Source organism: Musca domestica, unplaced genomic scaffold (genome assembly GCF_030504385.1).
Source record: "Musca domestica strain aabys unplaced genomic scaffold, Musca_domestica.polishedcontigs.V.1.1 1, whole genome shotgun sequence".
NCBI lineage: Eukaryota > Metazoa > Arthropoda > Insecta > Diptera > Muscidae > Musca > Musca domestica.
The window spans coordinates 33,399,850-33,424,122 of NW_026712114.1; the positions used below are offsets into that span (position 1 = coordinate 33,399,850).

The 24,273-nt window shown below is 35.6% G+C and overlaps 1 protein-coding gene across 2 annotated transcripts in view; it reads right to left on the reverse strand.

Moving 5' to 3' along the window:
- Positions 1 to 24,273, reverse strand: part of LOC101897312 (disintegrin and metalloproteinase domain-containing protein adm-2) — a 211,898-nt gene that overhangs the window by 10,839 nt on the left and 176,786 nt on the right. For both annotated transcript variants that reach the window (XM_059121923.1, XM_059121930.1), the window contains exons 2-4: positions 7,593 to 7,810; positions 3,929 to 4,117; positions 3,689 to 3,834 (exon numbers count right to left, since the gene is read on the reverse strand). In XM_059121923.1, the coding sequence (XP_058977906.1) occupies positions 3,689 to 3,834; positions 3,929 to 4,117; positions 7,593 to 7,810 (553 nt within the window). The remainder of the gene's footprint in view (positions 1 to 3,688; positions 3,835 to 3,928; positions 4,118 to 7,592; positions 7,811 to 24,273) is intronic.

Consider the following 24,273-nt stretch of genomic DNA (forward strand, 5'->3'; position numbering starts at 1 on the left):
TATCTCTCTAAAGATAAAAATGTTGATTTAGTAACATTTTCTCATATTTTTTCAATTTTGGCATATTTTCATTTTGAATTAAACATTTGGTAATATTTCTACAGCTAACAAAACTAAGTAGTTAGGATATCAGGATATAATATACAGATCGCATTTATGGCCCGATCCTTACGAAATTTTGCATGGGGATAAGATGAGGTTTTTTTTTATTATTTGTCACAATATCGTGTGGAATTCTTTCGAGTATCTCGCCTATATAAATTGCATTTATTCAACAATTTTTCGAATATTCCCTTCGCCTTATACTTAATTTAGAATTGTTCAAAAATTTTAGCCAATTACGCGGAAGGTTTCAGAAAAATGTTTATTGATCTAATTTCGTTAGAAATATTTAAATGTGCAAAGATCAAATGTTGTCAAAGAGACGCAGGGTCTAAAGGTGTTGTTTCGATTCGACACCTTTTTTTGATATATCTCCTCTGTAGCCATAATAGTATAAATATTGAATATTCACTTCAAAGGCCCCACTGTATATACAAAAACCTTTTATTTATTTAATTTGGTAGCTCTTGCGCAGCTTGTTATTAATAGTTGACCCTTCTGCTTGAATGAGTACCTCATAAGTGTGTGTGACAGTGGTTGTAGGTATTCCCCTGTATGTCTGCCAAATGTTTGTTTTGTTTGCCAAATGCCAAAATAAACTAGCCGAAACAAGTAAATATTTATCTATGTGTTCTAAGTGGTATTTGGTCGACAGACACTGCTGGATGATAGGGGGCAGCCGGCAGGGAAGAGACAATAGGAAGTTAACCACAATATGGGACACTAGACAAAATAAGTATTCCATTACTACGATTCTATGTCTTGTTTACCCAGTGGCGTCTCCAACAACATATGTACGTATATAGCTAGCCACATTATTGTTGTTGTTATACATTCCACCAGCAAAGCCCTAAACCAAACACTTAACGAAGAGCTGTTGCTGAATTTTGAAATTCTTCGTAGGAAATTAATATTTTTTTCTTCTGCTCGCTCGAGTGCGGTAACGCGAAAAGGAAATCTTTTCTTTATGAAATTTAATACGTAATTTATTGTACCTACACAACAATAATATTGTTGTTTTTGCTGCTATTGTCATGTCTCTATTACGGCATGCTTTCCTCCACATGTCACTCGATATGTAATAAAACTTAATAATCATTAAATAAATAATAAATCAATTATTTGTAGTTGTATTGTTACAAATCGTTTCTTGCAAAGCGTGAAGATAGTTGACAAGAGGTATGGCGGTACATAAGTGGCGGGCGCTTGAGGTTGGCCTACGCAATGTCACATTCATCATTTGCGGATGGGGGATGGGACAGAAATAAATAAATACTAAAATAAATAAATCAACATGCGGTGGATTTTAAATGGGATCAGGTGAAATTTTGTGGTTTTTCTATTGGAGCCAGAGAGACGATAAATGTGTGTTTGTGAATATGGGTTGTATTGAATATCTGCCACACTTTTATTGAGATCTCAATGCTGTTCCTAATAAAATTTGTAGTGTTTGTGGTATGCAAAAAATATAGGTGATTGTAGAGATGAAATGGTTAAGCTACTTTACACCGTTTTTTAGAAGATTTGACTAAAATCTGCAATCATATGCTCGTTGGACGAAATCCATTGCAGGAAATTCTGATTTTATCAAGCGAAGTCCGGCCCTCTCTATTTTTGTTTTGAGAAGGATAACGGTCGGTGGAAGTATCCGATTTGACAAAACGCAGTTTTTTTTTGGCCAAATAAAGAATGATTCACATCCGCAGACATCTGTTCCCACACATTTTTGTTCGTGACCAAATATGGTGCTTTTTACGATTTATTTTTTTAAACCCTAACCAAAAAATCACAGATTTTTTAGAATACTTTTTAAAAGATTTCCTGAGCGGAAATATTGAACCAAATAAATTTTTTCTGACTAAAAATCGCGAATTAAAAAAAAAAAAAAAATAAAGAACTCCTGACCAAATCCTTGCTTTTTTAAAAAAAAATATTTCCAAAGAACTCGTGACTTGAATTCCTCTCTACAAACATAAAATCCCACATTTTTTAAGAATTTGTTTCCTTACAACAAATCATAGATTTTTTAAATATTTTTTCCAGTACCTCCAGATCGAAAACCGTGGATTTAAAAAAAAAAAAATGGTTTACTTTCACTTTTAAAAATGCGTTTTTTTACATTTTAAGGACTTGTCGAAGGAGAAATCGCGAATTTATTGAAATATGTCATGAAAATCGTGGAAGTTTCCAAAAAAAAGATATTTAAGGAATACTATTTTGTAAACAACCTCCAGTGGATTTGAAGTAAATCTTTTCTAGGTCTTTTAAGACCGAAAGCCCCCGCAACAGGAAGAAAATAGCTAAAGAGTTGCTTCACTTGACCGAAAGTGGTGAACTGCCGAATTTGGTTTTCTCCGATGAGAAAACATTTAATGTCCAGCAGTTTGTTAACAAACAGAATGATCGTTTTTACTAGCCAAGAGGTCAGCTGAAAATGTGCATCTTCGGTTGGCCACCAGAACTCAAGCGCCGGCCATGGTGTGGGCCGCCATAACAGCCGATGGCCGCTCTCCGCTCATATTATTCCGCTTCGAATATTATCGCGAAAATATTCTGGAGGGTGTATTAAATCCTTGGGCACGCAAACATTTTGGCCGCAGACCTTGGACATTACAACAGGACTCAGCACCATCGCACTCAGCACGCGCCACCCAAGAATGGTTACAAAATGAGGTTCCTCGCTTGTCTCCTCCGCTGGACTATTGTGTCTGGAGTATTTTGAAAAGCAAGGTTAGCACAAAAAAATTCCAAAGTGTCGATTACCTCAAGCAAGCGCTTCGCCGGGAATGGGCCAAAATACCGCAGAGTAACATTCGGGCAGCGTGTGACGGTTCCATTGGCCATAATTCGTGCCAAAGGTGACCAATTTGAACAAATCTAAACTTATTCTAAAATTTGATGTTATTACCGACATTTTTTGCTTTCATTCAATAAAATTAAAAAAAAATGTAAAAATTATGGCGTTTAATTTTGTTGCATTTTTTTCATTTCACCCTGTATACTAGATTTTTAGAGCATTACCTAAAGAACTTTTTGTATAAAATATTTCAAAGACTTCCCGACGAAAATAGTAGATGTTTAAGGTCTCCCGACCAAGAATGGGACAAAAATCTTAATTTTTTTTTAAAAACCATTAGGAGGTTCTAACCTGACCAAAAAATTGTGTTTTTTTAGAGAACACTTTAAGACCTAATATCCAAAAGTTTTGAATTTTATAGAAAATTCTTTCAATTCTTTTCTTAAAAAAATAATTTTCGAAAATCATCTGAACCAAAATTAAGTACTTCCTACCTACCAAAAATCATGCATTTTTTTTAAGAACTTGTGACCAAAAACCGTGATCTTGAAAATTTAGTTTGGGTCATTTAAGATTATTTAATTTTTTTAAGAATATGTTTTTAGGTATCACCCCTCAAAATCGATTTTTTTTGATGTGGTAAGATGTACTGAAATTTTTTTTTTTTAAAGTTAAAATTTCTTTGGTTGGTATCGTAGTTTTTATGTCTTTTTTAAACGCCAAAATTTCTTTCATCTCATGTATAAAAAAAAAAAATTTTTCTTTCCCATCCTATATATATCAACTTACCTAAATAATAAATGCTCATCCTCCAATTGGCCATCGCTGCCAGAATGTATGAAATATGTGTCAATGCCATCGAAAATGACACCATTGACGCCGCCATTGCATGTCGATACGGCCACATATGATTGGGGCATGTCACGTATGGTGCCCTGGAAAATTGTTCCCAAAAGGAAAAAATGAAAACAATAAAACACATTATTATTTTTACAACTCTATATCTATTGAAGGTGTGTGTTCTCTCACCTGATAATGGCATAAATCAACTTCAGTCTTGGTAAAATTTTGCACAACATGTCCATGGGTTGCGTTCGAATTTTGATAACGTAAAAAATGTTCATCGGGCAGTAGATTATCGTTACGTTTCAGATCAATTAAAATGCGTTGACCTTTGTGATGATACGTTAATGTGATATGGGGCACATGAAGACCATCCTGGAAAAGAAGAAATAAGTGGGATTAATTTGCAATTACAATATTAGGAATTTTTTTAGAATAAATATACTTGGGGTAGGATATATGACTGGCAGATGCTTTGCCAAGGATTCTATTCTAAGCAATGCTTGTGGTTTTACTCAGTGGGTGGTTGTCAACGCATTTGCGTCACAGATTTTGCAATGAAATTCATGGAACTTCAATAAAATGTCGGTCTCTGAAGATCTTCTAGGAAGAGAAGATCTCTCAAAAGCCTTCTATGGAAATAAAACCTCCTAAAGTGTGTTGAAAGGACAGAAGATCTTTGGAGGTCCCTATATTGAAGTTGACCTCTGGTAGGTCAATAACAACAGGAGGCCTTTTAATAGCCTTCTATTGACCGAACACTTTTAAAGGGTATTCTATAGAAAGACGACCTTCAAAAAGTCATCTATAGACTGAATGCATTAAAGAGGGGTTTTATAATCAGAATTCTTTCTTAAAGATTTCTGTAAACTGTGGACCTCTTGAATGTCCTGTGTGGTCCGAAGGCCTCTCAATTTTTTTTTGTGGGAAGAAGACAGAGCAATTCTTATAGGGGTTCTTTTACAAGAGGCACTTAAAAGGCTTTCTAAATATAGAAAAGATTTTCAAACAAAAGGCCTGGAGAATCTTTCGAGAGACTGGGGGCCTTTCGAAGGCGTTTTTTAGACAAAATCTTAATCAAAGGCCTTCTAGAGACAGAAAACTTTCGGAAGGTCTACTAAAGGTTCTTCTTATACCCAAACAAATTTTGAAGGCTAATTGAAAATCGCATGTATTATTTATGGACCGAACCTGTTAAATATTTATTATATATTCTCAAATGTCTTTGAATAACAATTATTTATTTCTTTTCCCTCATCTTTCTTTAAAATGCCATTTTAGTTTCACCAATCGTTGGACTAATAGCATTTTAAACTTCCCCCACTTAAAATTCTGGTCATGAAACCACATAAAAGTGTCCAGCATAATTGAAAAAAAATTGTTTCTTTATTCTATTCAGCAGGGATTTTGGCAATCAACTGTTGGCAACTGCCAAACACTTTACCAGAGTTCCAAAACTAAAAAAAGCATAAAATTCCAAAACAAATATTTGTAATTAATTTTACACAGCTTAACAGCCATTAAATGGGGGGAGAATAATTGAATTCAAAGAATTTTGCTGACGCACGGCATAGAAATTAGAGAAAAGTGTAAAAACTGCTGTTTTAAATCAATTTAATTGCGTTTGGTGGCATTTTTTGTGGGGGTGAGTGGAATAATAACTATTTTTAAAAAAGAGTTCGGAGAAAAGTGAACTAATTTTAATAGATTTATGAAATTTTCAGAAGACGTGGTTTTTTATTCAACCCACTTATATAATTGACAGCTATTTGTTTAGAGTTAATCCCAAACTTTATATTTTGTCCTCTATGACTTGTTCCTTATTTACTTCAATATCTTGTGAGTTATTAATTCAAAATAAATCCAATTTTTTTTATAATTTTTCAATATTACCGTCCGTGGCCTATGTGTGTCCCTTTAAAGGTATCCATTTCTCTCATGACTATTTAACATTCCCCCACCACAAATATTTTCATTAGTCGCCATTTAGCTGCCTCCTCCCTTGTGTGTCGGCATATATTTACATTTCTCCCTAAAATATGAACATTCATATTTTGTCCCTACCCATCTCCTCTCCTCGCTTGTTATTTAACCTAATTAAGTCAATGGAATCCTTTGACATAGCATTTTCAAAATAACTTCATTGGCGTTCCCGCTGTCAAAATGAATTCCATTGGCCACAGGTAGGATGGATACCAGCTCCACACCTCAAAATTGCATGTTTGTTCAAAATTACATGACCTTTGAATTTCTTTGGTCACAAAGTTTGTTTGGTTTGTAGCAAAACTTTGGTAATTTTTTTGACTTTTGGTTAAAAACCTGGCGAATGTGTTTTTGTCCTTAAGCGGGCTAGGTGTTTCAGAGGTGATGTAAATATTTGTCATTTTTTTATTGTCCTGTTTGCAACGGATAGGTCAAGAAAATAAAACAATTTAGAAAATCCTAAGAGGTTTTCTTTCTTTAAACGACCTTTGGATTTCTTCTACCTTAAGCAGATTTTTTTGGTGTCATATATTTAGAGAATACCCACAGATGTCTTCTGTCTTTGAAAGATCGTATTTCTTACTTTAGAAGTCCTTTGTGGATCTTTTATTTGAAGAACGCCTTTAAAGGTCTTTTGTAGTTACACGATGTCACAAAACATTTGGAGACCTTAATTTTTTCGAATATTTGAAAATTTTTTGAGGTTTTTGAGTGTCCTCAGACAACCTATAGAAATATTTCAACTTAATCCTCCATATTTAGAATATATTAGAATATCGTATCTTGAAATTATATTGGGAAAACTTCTTAATTTAAACGACTTTCAGAACCTTTTATAGATGACTTTTTGGGTTTGAGACATCTTTTTTAAGAAGATTCTTAGGGATCTGATAACTTTACATGATTTTTTCTTTCGTTAGAAGACTTTTACATGTTTTCTACTTAGCATAACTTGGCATTCATTGATTCGATTTTTATACCCTCCATCATAGTATGGAGGGTATATTAAGTTTGTCATTCCATTTGTAACACCTCGATATATACATTTTAGACCCCCCTAAAAAATATATTCTTGATCAGCATAAAATTCTATGTCGATTTAGCGATGTCCGAACGTCGTGTGTCCGTCTGTGGAAATCACTCTAGCTTCCGAACGAAATAAAGTAGGTTGATAAAATTTTACTCAAATGTATATTATGTCTGCAGAACTTTTGGTATTGAAAATGGGCCATGTAGGACCACGTTTTGGTATAGCCCCCCATAAAACGGTACCTCCCCATATTCGGTATTTTGATGATTTTAGCGTCACTATTTACCGAAATTGTTTCAATTTTGGTAGTTGAAGTTCGTAATGGATACCACAGCCTAAGACAGAAAATTGTCTGTGCACGCCCACGTTCACGGTCCACGTCTTCGTATAGCCCCCATATAACGGTACCTCCCCATATTCGGTATTTTGATGATTTTAGCGACACTATTCACCGGAATTGCTTCAAATTTGGTATTTGTAGTTTGTAATGGATACTACAGCCTACGACAGAAAAGTGTATGTATTTTAGCTACATTATTCACCGATTTTTTTTTTAAGTTTCGCATTTGAATTTTGTAATGGCTTATGACAAAAGTTGCCTATGCTGGACGTCGTTTAGACACTAATATGACGGCTATATTTGGTATTTTTAAGATTTTAACAAAATTTTTAACAGATTTTATTGTTTTTCAGAGTTGCCAAATTCGTTCCAAATGGTGGAGGATATTCAAAGTTTGGTCCGGTCGGACTTACAGCTTTGTTACTTGTTTTTAAATTATATGATTTTAAATTGCCTTAAAAAATTAAAAGAATTATTTTGAATTTATTTCAACTTACCGTATCCAAGGTATGACGCAGCTCTCGTTTATGCCTGGCATGATGAATTTTTGGATATATCACAGAATGCGTTGAGAAATCATCCACAACATTAGTAGTGGTGGCAGAAAAAGTGGCTGATTGTGTTTCTGGTTTAGCACCCGTCGTTGTCGTCGTTGCATGACTTCGATATGTTGCGGAGGAGGCTGATGAGGGCAATGATGCGGATGATGATGAAGCTGGAGAAAAGGTAAATTATCAGAAGGAGAAAAAAACGAAATTAGATACAATTTTTGTCAATAATCAAAAGAAAAAAAAAAAAAAAAACAGAGAGAAATGGAAAAGCACAATTATTTTATAATTTCAGAAGAACAAAAAAAAAACGGAAAACCCACCAAAACGAAACATAACCAAACATCAAAAAAAAGTGTTCTCCCATTATCACGCTGATAATGTGAGAAAATAACAAACATTTAATGACCATTACAAAATCATATGAAATCTTCTTTTTTATGCTGCTGCTGCTGTTTCTTTTCATTTTTCCGTGAACACGAGTAGCAGCTAAACTGAATGGCATTCGACGTCCATCGTGTGTAGCATAGGCGATGATGATGACGATAATGCTATTCTCGCTTGTCCACATTATTCTGCTGCACGTAGCCTAATGACTTTAATAAGCTTATTATAAAGCCAAAATACAACCAAGCTAATGCCAAGTTCTTGGGCTTGGGTTCTAATTTTGTCACTTGGCTTCTTGTGGACTTTGTTCTCTTGTCATTATGCCTTTTTTATCTTAACTTTTACTAATTATAAACTTGCTAATGTAGGAGGAGTTGAAGAAAGAAAGAAGCTAAGAAATCATACCTTGTAGAGGAAATTCTTGAAAAAAGGTTAGATCTGTGCACAATAGGACGATGTTGAGCAGATGCAAACGTTCATAGTTTAATAGAAATAGACTACTAAATTTTAAAGATTTACCTCATAATGAGAGCTATGCCAAAAAATAGGCCTACAATAAACGTTTATATCCTCTTAAAACTATAATCCCGACCTAATTTGGTTTGAAAATGCATCGATCTTTTTTTAATAATTCAAGAACAGGGTTCCCAAAATCTTAAAGAAATGTACGCTAAATTAAGAAATAATTTTAATAATTTTTTGAAATAACGTATTTTTTGAAATACTGTCATTTCTCAGAAGACAGAAAGAAGCTAAGTAAGGCCTTGTAGAGGAAATTCTTGAAAAAGATTAGATCTGTGCACAATAGGACGATGTTGGACAGATGCAAATATTCATAGTTTAATAGAAATAGACTACTAAATTTGAAAGATTTACCTCATAATGGGATCTATGCCAAAGAATAGGCCTACAATAAACGTTAATATCCTCTTAAGACCATAATCCCGAACTAATTCGGTTTGGAATGCATCGTTTTTTTTTAATAATTCAAGAACAGGGTTCCCAAAATCCTTAAAAAAGTCCGCTAAATTAAGAAATAATTTTAATAATGTTTTAAAATTCTGTCATTTCTAAGCCACTCGTCCGACAGCTGTTAAAATTATTCCAGTGACAGTTCATTATATTATTTACAAGCGTACAAAAGCATTTGGGTGAGAATTTTTCAGAAAAAAAGTTATTCGTGATGGAATTCAAGTGTGATAGTGTGATTTTTTTTATATTTGGCTGGAATTCCTTAAGTGGCTATCGTTACAGCACTCCAGCATTAAAGTGTGAATAAATCTTTAGTGTCTCGTAACATCGCCCGGTACCGCGACACTGGTAGCGTAGCCCGACGTCAAGGAAGTCGACGGAAGAAAACAGCAACATCAGCAGAAATGGTTCGAAAATAAAGAAGCGACTTGACCGAAACCCGCGTCGCAGTGGCCGAAAAATGGCTTGTAAACTAAACATATCGCAATATTCCATTAGGCAAATCTTGAAAAATGAGCTCGGGGTGAAGCCATTAAAATTTCAAAAGTGCAAGAACTTACACCGCAGCAGAAAGGAAATAGTCTCAAAAGAGCTAAAGAGTTGCCTCGCTTGGCCGAAAGTGGTGATCTGCCGAATTTGGTTTTCTCCGATGAGAAAACATTCGTTGTCCAGCAGTTTGTAAACAAAAAAAAATGAAAGAGGTCAGCTGAAAATGTGCACCTTCAGTTGGCCACCAGAACTCAAGCGCCGGCCATGGTGATTCTGTGAACCGACATAACAGCCGATCATAACTTTCCCCTCGTATTAATCAACTGTGGCATCAGAATAAATTCCGAATATTATCGCGAAAATATTCTGGATGGTGTATTAAAGCCTTGGGCATGCAAACATTTGTCCGCAGAACTTGAACATTCCAACAGGACTCAGTACGCGCCACCCACGAATGATTACAAAATGAAATTCCTCGCTTCATTTCCAGTGCACAATGGCCACCAAAATCTCCGGATACCAATCCGTTGGACTATTGTGTCTGGAGTATTTTGGAAAGCAAGGCTGGCACTAAAAAATACAAAAGTGTCGATCACCCCAAACAAGCGCTTCGCCGGGAATGGCAGGTCAAAATTCGTGCCTAAGGTGACCAATTCGAACAAATCTAAACTTATTCTAATGCTATTTCCGACATTTGTTGCTTTAATAAAATTAAAAACAAGTAAAAAAGTTGTAAGTTCGGCCGGACCAAACTTTGTATACCCTCCACCATTTGCTACAAATTTGGCAATTTTCAAAAAAATAAAATCCGTTAAAAATTCTGTTAAAATCTTAAAAATACCGATTGTAGCCATATATTAAGGTCTGTACGACGACGTGAATTTTTGTCATAGGCTGTAGTATCCATTACGAACTTCAAATACCAAATCCGGTAAATAATGTCGCTAAAATCATCAGAATACCGAATATCGGGGGGTACCGTTATATGGGGGCTATACGAAGAAGTGACCTACATGGCCCATTTTCTGTTTTGTGCTGTAGTATCTATTACGAATTTCATATACCAAATTTGAAACAATTCCGCTAAATAATATCGCTAAAAACATCAAAATGCTGAATATCGGGGGGTACCGTTATGTGGGGGCTATACGAAGAAGTGGACCTACATGGCCCATTTTCAATACCAAAAGTCCTGCAGACATAATACACATTTGAGTAAAATTTTATCAACCTACTTCATTTCGTTCGGAAGCTAGAGTGATTTCCACAGACGGACAAAAATTATCTCGAAAAGGAACTTTGTTCTTATATTCGTTAAAAACTTTTGTGAAAAAATCTATGAACGTTATTCTTAATTTTTTTAAGACCGCGCGACTGCTGTTCTTTTTTTCATTTAAGACATTTTTTTAAAAACCAGAAACGTTGTTCTTATTTTCGTTTAACAAATTCAATTTAAAATTCATGAACGTTGTTCTAAAATTCGTCTTAGAAATTCTCTTTAAAAATGGACGTTCTTCTTTAATAGCCTTAAGAACTTTTGTTTTTAAATTCATGAACGTAGTACATACTTAACTTCTTTTAAGGAAATCTATGAACTTTATTATCTGAATTGTTTTAGAACATTTCTTTAAAAATCCATGTTCCGTTGTTCTTAATTTCATATAAGAAATTTTGTTTTAAAATCTGTGCTCCTTTATTCGTTTCATGAACGTTGTTCTTAAATCCGTTTAAGAAATTTTCTTTAGATTCATAAAGTTTATTTTAAAATCCTTTTTTGAATTTCTCTTCGGAAAGCCACGAATGTTGCGCTCAAATTTATTTAAGTAGTTTTTTCACAAATCTTTTATAATTTTGTTTATTTTATATTTTTTATATTCGATTCTGAGCTTTTCCCAACCCATTGTGTAATAGGTGTGGGAAATTCTTAACTGGAAACAACAACATGCTTAAAAGCCAATTAACACTTAACTTTTCGTTCCTTTACCTGAAAGAAAAAAACTTCTTGTAGACTCTCATGTTGTTGTCTTAAAAGAAAATGGTATCAGATACCAAAGAGATACCACCAAGATAAAAATTTTGTTGTTTGTTTTCTCTTTTCTTTCTGGGTAAAGTTTAAAGTGTCACCAGGTCTTATATCTTTGACTCCGGTGCTGGTGAAGGTGAAGTGCATCTTATGTGGCAATGTTCGTATGTCCGGGGAGTAATAAGAAAATAACTTTGAAAATAAAATCACAACACTTTTGTGTTGTTCTGTTCTGTTCAGCTCAGCTTTAGAGTTTTGCCAGTTTTTGTCGTCTTACATTACCTGGGGAATTCAAAACGTTTTGTCAACTGAACAAACATTGAAGTTTAATATGCTGGAGATAAGATGAAAGATTAAAAGAGTGAGAGAGGGAATGTGAGGGCAGGGCATTGTGGTCATGTTACCAAGAAATAACAAGTGCTTAGGGTCTGTGGGACAAAACGGTAATCTGAAGACAATTCTTCAAATGGGGTGTTAATTAAGTAGAGACAAAAAAAAGAAACGGTTTCTTATTTTAGTTGTTTTTTACTGTTTGTAGAAGAATTAATGAAGATTATTAAATCGGATTTCAAAATCTTGAGTTTTATAATTTCATAAAAATGTTATTAATTTCAAAATGTGCGAATTACAACCATTGTTTGGAAAAAAAGAGAAAGGAAAATCTGGGAAAATGTATTAACAAAAAAAAAAAAAAACATGTAAGCAAAGGCTACAGCCGGGGCCGACCGTTGAATACCCTACAACACTATAATAAGTGATACAGTTTATATAGGCGAGATAATCGAAAGAATTCTACAAGATTTTGTGACAAATAATAAAAGAAAACCATCAGGTTTCGTTCTCTAATTTTCGAATAATAGCAACTTAAACTAATTTGCTCATTTCCAATTTATTGGTAGATGTTGCACGAAAATGGTCTTCCTAGATCTGGAACCAATATTTCCCAAAGACCTATAATCTCTCAGAAGTGGCAAAAGATTAAGATTTATTATTGGTTTTTGACTGAAACGCATCTATATGAGATACAGACATTTGACTATATTTTTTAACGAAATCAGCGTTAACGAAATAGTCAGAAGTGCGTCTTTCCTGTATTTGTGAATTCTCCAAAAAGTCACTGGATTGGACATTTTCGTATTTTGTCTACAAAAGTTCTGCGTGAGCGTCGGGCGATAATTACGACCTGCTGACAATTTGCAGTTTTTTGGTCCATTTCAACCCCTAAATATATGGCGATCATCTCCAAAAAGAGTAGGCTTCTATTCTGACCCTCATCCTATCCCCATGCTAAATTTCGTAAGGATCGGCCCAGAAATGTTAGCTGTTTGTTAGCTGTAGAAATATTACCAAATGTTTAATTCAAAATGAAAATATGCCAAAAATATGACAAAATTGAAAAAATATGAGAAAATTTTACAAAACCAATATTTTCATCTTTAGAGAGATATTTTTATGCGATTTTTTAGACGTTTTTTCTTTCCTGCCAAGAGGCCATTCTGAATTAATGAGAACTGTCGAAATCAGTTCAGCCGCTTCGACATATAAGAGATCTTTCAAGCATATCTTCTTTGATAGACATATATATCGCACATATTTTGGTATATATCCAATTTGTTGGATGTTAACATCAATGTAAAGATCAGAAATAACCTTGTCATGGCTTTGTGATTTCGCCAGGATTTAAAATATAAAAAAAGATATGGCCACCCAAATTGGTAGGCTTCTTCCTTGCCATATTCGAAATTCGATTGGTCTATAATTACGACCGGTATAGCTACTGCTAAATCCTACATTTTTTCAGTATTTGGTCCATTTCAACCCCTAAACATTTGGCGATCATCTCCAAATGAAATAGGCTTCTATTCTGACCCAAACCCCACCTTCGTGCAAAATTTCGTAAGGATCAGGCCATAATTGCGACCTGTAGCGTGATTACAAATTAACATGGAGAGACGGACGGACGGACATACATAGCTAGATCGGCTCAGCTCGGCGAGCTAGGAAGATCCATATATACTTTCCTATATGGGAAACCAATATTTCGAGGTGTTACATAAATCAAACTTATAATACCCCCAAAACATAGTGTTGTAGGGTATAATAATAAAACGAGTTGAATTCATATTTTTATACCCTCCACCTTGGAAAGGAGGGTATATTAACTTTGTCATTCCGTTTGTAACATCCTTAAATATTCGTCGTAGACCCCATAAAGTATATATATTCATAATCAGCATAAAATTCTAAGTCGATTTAACGATGTCCGTCAGTTTGTTCTGTCTGTTGAAATCACGATACAGCCCACATTATTTGACGTAGAGCGCCAAAATTTAGCAGAGCAATTTGTATTGTGTCTAGGATGGTTGGTATTGAGATGTATCGGTCCACGTTCTGGTATAGTCCCCATATAACGGTACCTCCCGATATTCGGTATTTTGTTGATTTTTGCCACATTTTTTCACGGATTTGTCTGAAAATTGGTATTTGTAGGTCATAATGGGTTCTAGCTCCTTTGGCGAAACATTGCATGTGTAGGTCCACGATTTGGTATAGCCCCCATATAACGGTACCTTTTCGATATTCGGCATTTTAATGGTTTTTACCACATTTCTTCTAATGTTTCCTTTACCCTAAGGTGGAGGGTATTAAAAGTTTGGCCCGGCCGAACTTAATGTCTTTTTACTTGTTTTGTTTTGAAAAGTTTAACAGCATTACCCAAACGGTCTTACTAGGATTTGTAGTTTAAAGTGGAACACGTTTAAATTCAGATACTTTTATATAAGAATGTTTCCTTTACCCAATGGTATCAAAGTTCGGCCCGGCCGAACTTAATGTTTTTACATACTCCATCATAGTATGGATGGTATATTAAGTTTGTCATTCCGTTTGTAACACCTCGAAATATCAATTAGAATATATTCTTGATCAGCACAAAATTCTATGTCGATTTAGCAATGTCCGTCCGTCTATCCGTCTGTGGAAATCACTCTAGCTTCCGAACGAAATGAAGTAGATTGATAAAATGTTATTCAAATGTGGAAAAAAATGGAAAAATGAAACTGGGTCATGTAAGTCCACGTTTTGGTATAGCCCCCATATAACGGTACCTCCCGATATTCGATATTTTGATGATTTTATCGACATTTTTCACCGTAATTGTTTCAAATTTGGTATTTGATGTTCGTAATGGATACTACAGCCTAATACAGAAAACTGTCTGTGCAGGTTCACGTCTTCGTATAGACCCCATATAACGGTATAACGGTATGATTTTATCTACATTATTCACCGATTTTTTAAGTTTCGCATTTGAATATTGTAATGGCTTATGACAAAAGTTACCTATGCAGTTCCATGTCTTCGTATAGACCCTAATTTGACAGCTACATTCGGTATTTTTAAGATTTCATCAAAATATAACGGATTTTATTGTTTATAAAATTGCCAAATTCATTCCAAATGGTGGAAAGTATTCAAAGTTCGGTCCGGCTGAATTTACAGCTTTTTACTTATTTTACTTTTTTGGCCTACAGCTCAGGTTTGGAAAATTATACCCTTTAAAATTAATGTATTTAAATGATCTTGTTTTTACATAAAATATTTTAAAATTTCATGATGTTTATTTAACACATTAACTCATTTCAGCTCATAATTCACTCCAATTTCCATTCACTTCTACCACCATCAAAAAACCCTTTTTGTCTCTTTTCGCCAGAATCACACCTCCTTGCGTTGCGTCATGATTTCGGTTCCCCAAGGAATTTTAAAAGCATTTAACAAGCCATAAATATTCCAAACATGACACAACACTTCAAGCAAATATATTTATTTCATGGCCATAGGCAGGCAGGCAGGCAGTTCGGCCGGCATGATGATAGCATTTTGTTTTGAGTTCAAGAGTGTTTCAAACTAAAAGGGATCTCAGCAAAGGGAGGGCATGTAAAGTGGGACGACCATGATAATATGCTGGCCATTTGTCATAGTAAAAGGGTACTCTAAATCAATTCAGATAAAATCAAGATCTAAGCACCTATTAACCACATATAGTTTATGGATAACAATTTCTGAAAACATACATATTTTAATTTAAAAGTGTAGGGAAATTGAAGAAAAAAAAGGAAAAAGGAGCTCTTTAGTATTTTCCTCAGCTAATTCACTGAATGTGTCTTTGATATAAATTTAAGAGAATACTAAATCATTGTCTCCCCCCTTTTTTTCCAAAATATTTTACATGTTTCCTAGAACATGTTAACATGCAACGATGTACTTAAAAAAAAATAAAACATTTACTTTCCTTCCCGCTCTCACCATTTACGGGTGTCACATTAGGCAACAAAACTAAAGGAAACATCTTCGAACGTGTACATGGCACGTGTGATTTTATAGCTATTTTCTTCACATAAAAGCACCCTCATTTTGTTGACCTTAAGAAGGCAATTTAATTTTTTGGATATCTATTTTGAGAAGAAGCAGAAAAATCACGTTATGAAATTTCTATAAAAACTGTATTTTCCTGGCTTTACAAGGCCTTGACTTGACTTTAGATTGTTTCCTTCTAGAAGCAGTTGCGTTTTGTTAACAAAAATTACACATTAAAATGATTTATCTTTAAGTTGTATTAAAAAAGTCTATAAGATTTAGGTACCATTTGTGGTGTGGTTCAAAATGCTGTCATTTCTAAGCCACTCGTCCGACAGCTGTTAAAATTATTCCAGTGGCAGCTCATTATATTATTTACAAGCGTACAAGAGCATTTTGGTGAGAATTTTCCAGAAAAAAAAACAGTACAGAAAGTCTTTAAGTCGGGCGGGGCCGACTTTATGATACCCTACACCACTTTGCAAATTTAGTAGAGCTGCGCATAACAATTAAAAGTTTTTATGGGAGAATTCAATCATACACGCTATGATTATAATTATAATTTAAGGTTCAAAGAACTAAATATGCCGAAGCATCTTTTAAATTCGGACTTGTATTGCCCATTTGGTGCACAATTAATTTGAAATCGGATAAAAATATATATGGGAGCTATATCCAAATCGGAACCGATCTCGATAAAATTTGGCAAATATATTTCTGAGCTGTATTTGATATATTTCCCCAAATATTGTTGTTACAGAGTGCATATTACGGCTGCGGAGGACAAAAATAACAAATCGGATGAACAATATATATGGGAGCTATAGCTATATCTGAAAATGATTTGTGCAAAATTTCATCAGGATAGGGCAATAAATGCGAACTGTACTTTGTTAACAAAAATACATGAACAGACGGACGGACATGCATAAATCGACTCAGAATGTGATTCTATGCAGATAATCAAAAGGAACTATGGGTCTATCTCGTTTCCTTTTGCCTATTACAAACAAATGCACAAAGACATAATATCCTGACCACCTTGTGGTGTAGGGTATAAAAATATTCGTGATGGAATTCAAGCGTGATAGTGGGATTTCTCTATAGTTGGTTGGAAAACCACAAGTGGCTATCGTTAGACCACTCCAGCATTCAAATGTGAATAAATCTTTTGTGTCTCGTACCATTCATCGGTACCATGATGCTGGTAGCGTAGCCTGACGTCAAGGATGTGGACGGAACGACGGACTGCAACATCAGCAGAAATGGTTCGAAAAGTAAAGAAGCGACTTGATCGAAACCCGCGTCTCAGTGGCCGCAAAATGGTTAGTGAGCTGAACATATCGCAATATTCCATTCGGCAAATAATGAAAAATGAGCTAGGGGTAAAGCCATTGAAATTCCAAAAAGTGCAAGAACTTACACCGCAACAACAACAGAAAGAAAATAGACTCAAAAGAGCTAAAGAGTTGCTTCGCTTGGCCGAAAGTGGTGAACTGCCGAATTTGGTTTTCTCCAATGAAAAAACATTCGTTGTCCAGCAGTTTGTAAACAAACAAAATGTTTTGGTTTACTTGCCAAAGAGGTCAGCTGAAAATGTGCACCTTCGGTTGGCCAGCAGAACTCAAGCGACGGCCATGGTGATGGTTTGGGCCGCTATAACAGCTGATGGTCGCTCTCAGCTCGTATTAATCGACCGTGGAATCAGAATAAATGCCGAATATTATCGCAAAAATATTCTGGAGGGAGTATTAATGCCTTGGGCACGCAAACAGAAGACCTTGGACATTTCAACAGGACTCTGCACCATCGCAGTCAACATGCACCACCCAAGAATGGTTACACAATGAGGTTCCTAGCTTCATTTCCAGCGCACAATGGTCACCAAAATCTCCGGATACCAATCGGTTGCACTATTTATCTGGAGTATTTTGAAAAGCAAGGTTGGCACTAAAAAATTGAAAAGTGTCGTTCACCTCAAGCAAGCGTTTCGCCGGTAATGAGCCAAAATACCACGGAGCAACATTCGGGCAACGTGTGATGATTTCATTTTCCGTTTGAAGGCCATAATTCGTGCCAAAGGTGACCAATTGGAACAAATCTAAACCTATTCCAAAATGATGCCATTGCTGACATTTTTTGCTTTCATTCAATAACGTTTAAAAAAAATGTAAAAATTATGGCGTTTGACTTTGTTGCAGTTTTTTTATCTCACCCTGTATATGGGAGCTAGGGTTCGCCCTTGGGCCAAACAAATATTGTTTGGAACATTTCATCTCAATCAGATAATAAATGCGTCCTGTATTTTATTCACAAAAATACATGGACAGACGGACGGACAGACTTGCATAAATCGACTGAGAAAGTGATTCTATGAAGATCCCCAAAGTAACTATGAGTCTATCACGCTTCCTTCTTCATTTAACAAACAAATGCACAAGGACATAATTCTGGGTAAAAATTCCATAATATTGTGTACCATATTAAATGAGCGCCATCTAGGCTTCAATTTTAAAATTAAATCGTTTAACTAAACTAGGAAGGAAATGTGCCGAGTTTTGATCAATTATTCCTAAAATTCAGCTATGGAATGTGCACTTAAATAGAATTTATTTAAGGGAAATACGAGAAAAAATTCCCCAAAATTCAATTATGCAAGTAAATCAAAATTACTGTATTCGATAATTCAAAAAAAAAAATTATCCGAAAAATCTGAGTCCTTATTTTTTATTCTGTCAATTTTAATTCTTATTTCTTTATTCTTATTTTGATCAGTTATTCCTAAAATTCAGCTACGGAATGTGCACTTAAATAGAATTTATTTAAGGGAAATACGAGAAAAAATTCCTCAAAATTCAATTATGCAAGTAAATCAAAATTACTGTATTCGATAATTCAAAAAAAAAAAAAAAAAAAAAAAAAAATTATCCGAAAAATCTGAGTCCTAATTTTTTATTCTGTCAATTTTAATTCTTATTTCCAATTGAATCTTTAGCACTGCTTCTTTCTCGGAAATAAATACTGTCCACTTTATGACCGTGTAAAACATGAGAAAAACACTTGTCCGGCAAGTGGGCATAACTTTGTGGTCGAATGGCGCCACTTTTATAATTACATTATGCAGCCAGGCAGCCCGCAAACAAGTAGAACAGGGATAATTAATTTACATAAAAATCAATAAAAATAAAAACCTCCCAGAAAAAGGACTTCGTTTGCCAAGGAGATAAGCAATTGACAAATGATGAACATGGAATCAATTTACACACACTCTTGAGATGGTTGAATGCATTTTGTGTGGCTGGAGGTCCACACGCACACTCGCCACAGTCATTACAAATTCCCATGAGACTCGAGGACAGACTGGAAGAAATGTCAAATTACAACACTTGACGAATTCGTCAAAATGTTGACAAAAATCTTTTAACACGCTCTGTCAGTTGTGAGTCCCTTTTGAATTTCGGTGTTGTTGTTGTTGCTGTTTATGGAATGTCTCGTCTGGTCTGGTTTGATTGCTCAGCATCAACTCCAGCACTGGGCAAATCAGTCAAGTGTCACTTTTGTAAATGATGATGGCAAGGAAGGGAGTTAGAGACAGGATGCTACCGATGATGAGGAGTTTGTTTTTCACAAAAGAACGACAAGATGGATTGCATTCCAATAGACGAGTCTATGGATGACGTACCGACTCCGACTATTGTGAATACATCTTTGAATTATTTTCTGTGAAAAGTGATAGTGAAAGTAAGAAAAAATAATAATCTACGCATGAATTGGCGTCACTGAGAAGAAATAGAAAAAGAAAACAGATGCTAACACTTGTGAATTAGACTGGAATAATTTCAAGAAACTATAATGGCTTCTAAGACCCCTGGGGTACGATGCTTAAGGCACGTAGGTATGTGTGCATGTACGCAAAGGAGCAAACACACATACTGAGGTCATTCAAATGATGAAAACGCAGCATTCATTCAAGGGATATGTTGAAGAGGGAGGAGGGCCAGTGCATACACACCCTCACCGATTGTCATTGCTTTATTATGATGATGACCTAGTTGTGTCAATATTTTACATATGTCACATTCACTTGCCATTCGCAATTTAATGCATACGAGACGAATTGTTTTCTTCAAGAAAAGGGGGTAAATATGAGAAAATGTTTTTCATAGGCCCCTAAGCTTAAAATATATTTTCTGAAGATGCTGGTGACCAACATTCATGTTAAAAAAAATATGGATGGTGATTGCAGATTTCTTAAAGGCCGTATACACGTATTTAAAAACAATTGACTGTAAATTTGGTAGCAGACTCTGAAAAGCCTTCTTTAGATCTTATGAAGCAAGAAACCATTTCACAGACATTCTACATTTTTGCAAGGTATGTAAGACAGGGTACTGATTTTCTGTAATAAGAAAAAAATCTTAGAATTTTCCAATGAAACCGTCACTCACTGCCCGAATGTTGCTCTGCGGTATTTTGGCCCATTCCCGGCGATGCGCTTGCTTGAGGTGATCGAAACATTAGTATTTTTTAGTGCCAACCTTGCATTTCAAAATACTCCAAACACAATAGTCCAACGGATTGGTATCCGGAGATTTTGGTGGCCATTGTGCGCTGGAAATTTTGTAACCATTCTTTGGTGGCGCGAGCTGAGTCCTGTTGGAATGTCCAAGGTCTGCGACCAAAATCTTTGCGTGCCTAAGGCTTTAATACACCCTCCAAATATTTTCGCGATAATATTCGGCATTAATTCTGATGCCACCGTCGATTAATACGAGCGAAGAGCGACCATCGGCTGTCGTCGGTTGCCTACACACGCCATGTCGCCTTGGCCGAAAAATGGCTCGTGAGCTCAAATATCGCAATATTCCATTCGGCAAATATTGAAAAATGAGCTCGGAGTAAAGCCAGAACTCAAGCGACGGCCATAGTGATGGTGTGGGCCATTAAACAAGGTCTGCGACCAAAATCTTTGTGTGCCCAAGGCTTTAATACACCCTCCAAATATTTTGGCGATAATATTCGGCATTTATTCTGATGCCACTGTCGATTAATACGAGCGAAGAGCGACCATCGGCTGTCATCGGTTGCCGACACACGCCGTGTCGCATTGGCCGAAAAATGGCTCGTGAGCTCAACATATCGCAATATTCCATTCGGCAAATATTGAAAAATGAGCTCGGAGTAAAGCCAGAACTCAAGCGCCGGCCATGGTGATGGTGTGGGTCGCCATAACAGCCTATGGTCGATCTCCGAACGTCCGTGGCATCAGAATAAATGCCGAATATCATGGCGAAAATATTCTGGAGGGTGTATTAAAGCCTTGGGCACGCAAACATTTTGGTTGCAGACCATGGACATTCCAACAGGACTCAGCACGCGCCACCCAAGAATGGTTACAAAATGAGGTTCATCGCTTCATTTCCAGCGCACAATGGCCACCAAAATCTCAGGATACCAACCCGTTGGACTTTTGTGTTTGGAGTATTTTGTAAAGCAAGGTTGGCACTAAAAAATACCAAAGTATCGATCACCTCAAGCAAGCGCTTCGCCGGCCATAATTCGTGCCAAAGATGACCAATTCGAACAATTCTAAAATTTGATCGCATTTCCGACATTTTTTGCTTTCATTCAATAAAATTTTAAAAAATTTAAAAAATATGGCGTTTGACTTTGCTGAAGTTTTTTTTTCATCTCACCCTATGTTTCGTCCGATTTGGTGTTAAAGTCCCTCACATGCGTAATATGCATTCCACAACAATGATATTTAATTCCGGACATCAAATACTGCTCGAAAATACCTTTGCCAAATTTTATAGAGATCGGTTCAGATTTTATATAGCTTCGATTTACATCTTCATCGGAGTTTAGGATTATTGCTCACCATATATGTAATATCAGCCCAAATTGAATAGATTGTTTCCTATTCAACCGAATTTTGCAATTGGGTGAAACTCGGTCCGGAATATCTATTGGCCCAATAAATATATTTTTTTAATATAATCCTTGTCGAAGTCATATCATGCACTATGCAGCAATCTTATTCGGTTCATAGTTGGTAAGATCTACTTAACATAAATTCCCAATATAAACTTTTTTTGTTACGCGAGCTCTACTAAATACGCATAGTGAGTTGTAGGGTATCATATAGTTGGCCCCGACCGACTTTTTACCTTTCCTGGTTTAAGTTTAATTCCATTAAAAACGAATTTCTAGAAAAATGCTTTGAATATCCGAGCTTTGAATGTTTTTAGACGACGTGTATGAAACACTCAAAATACTGTCAGTAAATGTAAAGGTGGCAATTTAGTCGATTGCTGTACCTGACTTAAATACCCTAGCTATCATATCTACGATTATCTTAAATCGCATACAATTAGAGAAAACCTGCTGATTTCCATCATCATTTGATCCTATTGCTTATCTCCTCAGTGACTATCATCATCAGCATCAACTTCATGACTTGTTATCTGTGATATATCACAGAATAATTTATATGATTAAATAAGATTTGAACGGACAATCTGGGTTTTTTTTGTTGTTTTCTATTATCCACATCCTTCAAGCAAAAAAAAAAAAAGAACGCAGGCCAGCAACAGGAAAAAGAATGACATCATTGTTGTGAGTCTGGGCGAGTGTGTGTGTGTGTGGTTATGCACTGCGGTGATAGTTCAAAGGATAACAACGCGATAGCTGAAGACGGAATATAAAGTGATAAAAATCCACAATGATCTCCCTCTCTTACTGCATCATAGTTGAGTGACATTATAACAAACGTTCGTTCGAAATCTGTGTCTCTGAACTTCTGACCTGATGACATAGTGGCGTTAGATACAGATTATTTTCCTCTTTTGTTTGCCTGCAGGAGGTCCTTCACGTTATAATGAAAAATCTTGTTATTCACACAGGACATACGTGTTTATTTTTCCCATAAAAATTATATTCCATTACCGCATCCGCACATCACTGCCTTTGGACATAGATCAACTGCTGGGAACCAAGTATCATCCTCCCCACCAAGTGTCCTTGCTGGATAGTTTTATTTATTTTCTGTGATATCCTTGTGCATCCTACAGGAATAAAGATAATATTTACATTGACACAAATTGCTCTCAGCTTAGTTGGTGTTGGAAACTAAATTTATCTCACTCCAGCAGATTGGCTGGGAAAAAAGGGACAGCGGGAGAAGGTAAGTTTCACAAGAGTGGGCCAATAACGTGTTACATTTGTAGGGATGTTGAAAACCCATTTTGTTTGTATACAAGGACTTTTCAACACTTTCCGTGTGTCACGACAACAGCTGTTTACGGTTGTTTATTATCCTTATTGCATGATGTGATGAAGTTCGCCCTCAGACAGATTGGTTGGTGGTGGTGGTTGGCATGGTGTTCATTCAAGTTCGACTAAATCTATAATTGCTTAGTTAAACCCAACAATCTTTTCAGTTAGTTTAGCATTAGCCAGGATGTGATGGTTTATTTACTTTTTCGTTGTTGCTCCGCCAAAGGTGTTGACGAGGCCATCATCTCGCTGTTGATGGCTGTGGCAATAGAGCTGGTCCTCCGCTGTTTCGTTTATTTGTTTGTTTTTGTGTGTGATAATTTAGTTCGGTGTGAAACACGCGATGCTGTAACTCTTTGTGTTTATCTTCCTTCGTTGGCATCCTTGTGGCGCTATCTGAGAAGGTGTTTGTTTAAAGAAGAAACCCTAGTTTGTTAATTTTTTGCCGCGAGATTGTTGAGAAAATATCCATCCGCTGGCGTAAGGTATTCCTTCAAAGTAAACTAATGCAAACCATAGTTGTTTTTAGCACCAACATCACCACCACCAGTGCCATATGTGTGACGAAGAGTGTTGCAGGAGCCATAAAACTCATTAGTGTTTGGTTGTTAGAAGGATGTAATGATGCCATCATCATCGTCGGATCATTAAAATTGTATTGTAAGAAAGATTTTTAGGTTATAAACAACGCCAGCAACTAAATAAACAATTCGAGAAGGGATTGATGAGGAGATTTTCTTAAAGATGTATTGTCTAAAAGATAGATAATATCCAGTAATTAAAGAAAATGTATATAACAACTTTCTTGATGAGAAATTAATTAGATTTTTTTCACTAAATAATTTCGAGGTATAACATGGCGATTATGGGCTCTGGTGAAAGCTTGAGAGTGAGTGGAAAACTTTGAACTTTTTTTAGATGGCGTGACAGTAAATTTTGCATTACATTTCAATATATTCAACCCCAAAAACAAATGGTTATACCCCAATGTTACCTTATCACCCAAAAAGTTTACCTGTTCTTCCATTATGTTATTTATTTATTTATTATGAGGTGGAGGGTATAAAAATTTAAACTTTTGTGGGGGAGGTACCAGAAGAAGTGAGCCGATAGATCTATGAG